Raw genomic sequence first — 6000 nt, 5'->3', positions numbered from 1 at the left:
ATAAAAAAATATTTTCCCCAAAAGTTTTGGAAAATTTTGATATTAACTTATAAAATGTCAAAAATAAATTAAATAATTTTTAAAAAATAAATAAATTTAGGTTCAGATCATAAAACTAAACCAGACAAGCATGCACAAAAAGTTTTACTTAAATATATAAGAAACTTTTTGAGATATATATATAATGCGCGCAAAACGAGAAACCTGAGAAAACGTAACCTGAGAAAAAGAGGCTTAAACAGCTACTGTTAACATAAATCTCTATTGGGAAAGGTTACGCATTTTCACGATAACTTGAAAAGTTTTTTGCCTATGGTAATAAATAAGGTATCAAATTGTTCAGATTTAAATTAGCCATAACATATATGTTTTCCAGAAAATCAAACATTTTGAAGGTTAAGGGTCCTTAGACCCCTTAAAAATTGACTGCCAATGTGTAGAGAGGAGCTTGAGTCCCATTTGACTCCCTTTAGTGCGACTAAAAGCAAAAAGCGTCCTGTGCAGATCCGAGACTGGGTGAAAAAAATAACTATCTGATTCGCAACTACTGCATCAAAAGGAATTTATTGCATTTGAAAGTGAGTCGTCGAAGTCAATACAGTCGAGCATCCAAATGCCGCGCATCGGAGAGAGACATAAAGTCTTGGAGGAAGGATTCGTTGTAAACGGGGAAAAGTTCAACCTTTGCTTGGCGAAGAAAAAAAAACAGAGAGATGTTCTTCTGAAAATCTGACACTTATAAGAAATCAGTGGCGTGTGGGGATATCACAGCGGACTTGACGTGGAAGGAGTCCATTAACAATCAAGTAGAGAAATAGGGTCGGATGAGTCGAGCTTCAGCCAAGTAGAGAAAGATGGTCGGATGAGTCGAGCTTCAGCCAAGTAGAGAAATAGGGTCGGATGAGTCGAGCTTCAGCCAAGTAGAGAAAGATGGTCGGATGAGTCGAGCTTCAGCCAAGTAGAGAAATAGGGTCGGATGAGTCGAGCTTCAGCCAAGTAGAGAAAGATGGTCGGATGAGTCGAGCTTCAGTCAAGTAGAGAAATGTGGTCGGATGAGTCGAGCTTCAGCCAAGTAGAGAAATAGGGTCGGATGAGTCGAGCTTCAGTCAAGTAGAGAAATGTGGTCGGATGAGTCGAGCTTCAGCCAAGTAGAGAAATAGGGTCGGATGAGTCGAGCTTCAGCCAAGTAGAGAAATCTGGTCGGATGAGTCGAGCTTCAGCCAAGCGAGCGTGTCGTGTCTAGACGTGGAGGACGGTGATTGGCACGGAGATCATGTTGGACTCGAGCCACTCCTTGAATGAGTAGCTGTGGATCTCTCTGTCGAAGGGGAAGCCCATGGCCCGCCGGTCGGGGAAGAGCTGGTCCTTGGCGCCGCAGTAGCTCACGGCGTCGGTGCATTCGCTAGTGCGACCGTGGTCGTTCACCTGGGGGTGGGAGAGAAAGCATGTCCATTAATCTTTAAGCTCAGGTATAAGAAATAAAAATATTTTATTCAGAACTGTTTCGTCTTCACACTGATTTTTATAGTATTTCTACATTTTTCGAGACCCCCGCATGGTTAAAGAGTCTCTTTCCAGTCATGTCTGAATGCGCAGAGAGTTTACGCTCATTTCATATGTCTACATCCGTAGTCCTCAGAGAACTATCGGACAATGGCGGTGACACCGATTATGATAGTTACTAGTCGCTTCAATCGACGGGTTGGTGTACACCTTCGTCCCCAGGAAGAATCAAAGTACACCGGTGGTGTACTCGGGGAGATTCGCCCCCTTCTTACCGCCAAAGGCAGCGGGAAAACGCGTCTTAATGTCTGCGGCGGAACATTAATTAGGCTGCACAAGAACGTCCACTTTCCTCATGAGCAATGGCGCACCACCCCTCCCCCCCCCCAAAGAGAGAAACACCCCCAAAAAACACTCCCCTGAAATTTTCTGTTACGGGTTCTCCGCTATTACCCCTCTACTTAGGTACCCCTGAATCAGCAGCACATTAACTAATACCATTCTCCAAGACCGCATGAAGAATTTACCACTTGAACCAGGAACTATTCCGCCAAGTTCAAGTATTCATTAACTTCATTTCCTTGTAAGGTAACAGACGATCGAAAATTTTAAAGCGAATGAGACAGCGTTAAGAATTTACGTTTTACTTATAATTAACGTCGTGGAAAAAAGAAACCTTCCTAAACAAGATGATTGAAAAATTGCAAATCTATCGATAACTGGTGCGATCGTTAATTCTCTGGTGCTTTCGGGAGACATAGAGTGACATAGATACATAAATGGATACACTCAGTTTTCAATAGTATAAGATGAGTGATTCGTTTTATCGAATCGTTTTAGCACCAATCATGAAAACGTTGAATGTAAGTGTTTTGAGCAATTAAAACTGCTTATTGTTCTTACCTTGTCCAAAGCCTGTCAACAACCTATCTTAATTTCAAATCGCAGACACGTGATCCCTTGCAGATGGGTCAATGAAATGTGTTCTCGGCATATTTTATATCATCGTCCGCTGTTTTCTCATATACAAATGGTAATTATGTTTAATTGATCTTTCTTCCCCCCCCCCTTTCTTTTGTCTTATTTATTATAATTTTATTTGATTTTTTGATCACAATAAATCTTGTCTTTTTGATTCGGTTTTTATTTATGGATTTTTTTTTTTTTTTATTTTTCTTTTTGGCAGCTTCTTTTGGATTTGATAGTTGTACATCATTATTTTATTAGTCGACTTAAAGCGCTCAGATGCGGTTACATGTGATTCTTCAAGCAACGTTTACTTTTTTTCCCCTCCTTCGGTAGTTTCTTTCGGGTTGGATGTTGTTTGCGCATTATTGTTTAACTAGTGATACCCGCACGGCTTTGCCCGTAATAGAAAAATCAAAAGGTCTTTTGGTTCGCCTGTATATTTACAAATAATGCATGGTGAATTTTCTCGGCAATTGGCTTGTACCCCTGTTACGGTTCCGCGTTATGATCATTTCGTATCTCGCCAATTGGCTCGTGCCCATGTTACGGTTCCTCGTCATGATCATTTCGTCATTTACTCGTCCATCTTATGATATTTTTTTTTCTTAAAATCGGAATAGAAAAAGAACCACATGGAATTTTCGAAACATCGCTTCGAAGTGCACACCCCCATGCTACAAACTAACTTTGTGTCAAATTTCAAGAAAGTCGGCCGAACAGTCTAGGCGCTATGCGCGTCACAGACATCCTACAGACATCCTCCGGACAGAGAGACTTTCAGCTTTATTATTAGTAACTAGCGGCACCCGCACGGCTTTGCCCGTAATAGAAAAATTAAAATTTCTTTTGGTTCGCCTGTATATTTACAAATATAGTATGGTGAATTTTCTCGCCAACTGGCTTTTACCGACGTTACAGTTCCACGTTATGATCATTTCGTATCTCGCCAATTGGCTTGTGCCCATGTTACGGTTCCACGTTATGATAATTTCGTAATTTATGATAGTTTTTTTTCTTAAAATTATAATAGAAAAAGAACCACATCGCATTTTCGAAACATCGCTTCGAGGTGCACACCCCCATGCTACAAACTAACTTTGTGCCAAATTTCATGAAAATCGGCCGAACGGTTTAGGCGCTATGCGCGTCACAGACATCCTACAGACATCCTCCGGACAGAGAGAGTTTCAGCTTTATTATTAGTAATAAAGATAAAGATAAAGATTAGCCATCACTGGAATGAAGTACTTTTTTTTATCTACGGAACCTAACCCCTATTTTAACATTAGTATTAGGTCTCAATTTACGCGGCATTTCTGCGGAACGTAACCCACGTGTAAAACGAGGGTCTACTGTACATATTCAGTAGGCAACTAGGTCATGGTAGTGATGTTCCGGATATCCGTATCCGCGGATATCCGAGGGAAAATAAAAATCTGTATCCGTATCCAGCGTTTCCAGGTAAAGATTATTCAACTTGAAACGCTGAGATACGTTGGTGGTTCGACTCACCGTGTCCTGGAAGTAGTCGGTGAGTATGGCGAAGAGGTGGAACTTCATGCCGGCGACGTTCCCCTTGGGCACGAGCAGGTGGTCTGGCCATCCGCAGCTGCAGTACTCGTCCATCCTCTTGTCCGCGCCCTCGCCCCTCAGCAGCTGACGCAGCGTGGGCTGAGCGGACAGAGTCACGCTCGAGTCGATGGAGCGACGCTCCACGCTGTTCTCGCCGGGACGCACTGAAACACACAGAGGGATTAGAACCATAGACTAATAATAAGAGTAGAGCGAGCTGTCCCAGACTTGCTGATGAAAAAATAGGTGCATGTGACTGGTGGGAGGCTTGGCGAAAACTTTGGCGGCATGGTTGCCAGATGGCAGGATTATCTATAGTTTGGCACGTCCCCGGAATCTACGCTTCTCCCGCAGTTTATGTTTTTTTCATCAGTTTTTCCGTTAACTAATAATGCTAGTTTAACACGGATTGTAAGTTTTCCATGGAATGTATATATATATATATATATATATATATATATATATATATATATATATATATATTAATACAAATTAAAATATATAATGTATCAAATATATTTAAAATAATAAAAATTACTATTGATGATTATATGATGAGTGAACAAGGAAATTAAAAGCACTGATCATAGACTAATAATAAGAGTAGACCGAGCTTTCCCAGACTTGCTGATGAAAAAATGGGTTCATGGATACATCATGTGACTGGTAGAAGGCTTGGCGAACACTTTGGCAGCAGGGTTGCTAGATGGCAGGATTATCTATAGTTTGGCGCTCGACATGTATTTTAAGACGTCATGTGTTTTCGTTATAATTTTTTTCCAGGTGCAGAGATGATTGAACTGTTTTTCTTTTAGTTATGCATTATTTTGACATTAGTAATTTGTCGACTTAGTCTTGTACGACACTATCCGTCCCCGGAATCTACGTTTCTCCCGCAGTTTTTGTTTTTTTCATCAGTTTTTCCGTTAAATAATAATGCTAGTTTAACCCGGATTGTAAGTTTTTCCATGGAATGTATCAGATATATGAGTACCAAATATATTTATAATATATATATATATATATATATATATATTCACACAAACAGTCAAAATACAAATGAAAAAAGCAAATGAAAAAAGCGAGAACATCAAAATGGAAAAAGAAAAAGGTGAACCCAGGACCAACACTTTATCAAGGGGGGGGGGGATTGGTCCTAATTAGGACCCATTGTATTTTGACTGTTTGTGTGAATATGTTTGTACTGTTTTTCTTTCTAGCAGCTTTGCGCTGGCATTGCGGTACACTTTTGTATTTATTCTTTCAGTTTTCTAATGTCGTTGATTTTTCAATTTCTTTGAATTTCTATTTTAAATTTGTCTTAAATTGTATCTCTTGTTTTATATATATATATATATATATATATATATATATATATATATATATATATATATATATATATATATATATATATATAATGTATATATATATATAATATATATATATATATATATATATATGTATATATATATATAATATATATATATATATATATATATGTATATATATATATATATAATATATATATATATATATATATATATATATATATATATATATATATGTATATATATATATATATATATATATATATATATATATATATATAAAATACACAGAGGGATTAAGTTTTTGAAATCGAGTTCCAGCTTTTCCTTAATGTTAATTTAACACGGATTGTAAGTTATTGTATCAAATATATAAGTTAAAATGACAAAAATTAATGTTGTGATGATAATATAAGTTAATTTAATAATATAATACTTTAGAAGTTTATTAAATAATATAATACTTTATAAGTTAATTTAATAATATAATAATTTATAAGTTAATTTAATAATTTAATACTTTATAAGTTAATTTCATTTTCTAATACTTTATAAGTTAATTTAACTATTCTTAATAATTCAGAAATAAATTATTAATAATAATTAAATTAATGATTAATATGTTATT

At 37.0% G+C, this 6000-nt stretch overlaps 1 protein-coding gene across 1 annotated transcript in view; it reads right to left on the bottom strand.

The window, feature by feature from the left end:
• Nucleotides 1-545: 545 nt before the first annotated feature.
• Nucleotides 546-6000, bottom strand: part of LOC129233050 (hemocyanin B chain-like) — a 36225-nt gene continuing 30770 nt past the window's right edge. The window contains exons 8-9 of the mRNA XM_054867132.1: nt 3985-4208; nt 546-1425 (exon numbers count right to left, since the gene is read on the bottom strand). Of these exons, the coding sequence (XP_054723107.1) occupies nt 1240-1425; nt 3985-4208 (410 nt within the window). The 3' untranslated portion in view covers nt 546-1239. The remainder of the gene's footprint in view (nt 1426-3984; nt 4209-6000) is intronic.

This window comes from Uloborus diversus, unplaced genomic scaffold (genome assembly GCF_026930045.1).
Source record: "Uloborus diversus isolate 005 unplaced genomic scaffold, Udiv.v.3.1 scaffold_15, whole genome shotgun sequence".
NCBI lineage: Eukaryota > Metazoa > Arthropoda > Arachnida > Araneae > Uloboridae > Uloborus > Uloborus diversus.
This window is presented reverse-complemented; position numbering and strand designations above follow the sequence as displayed.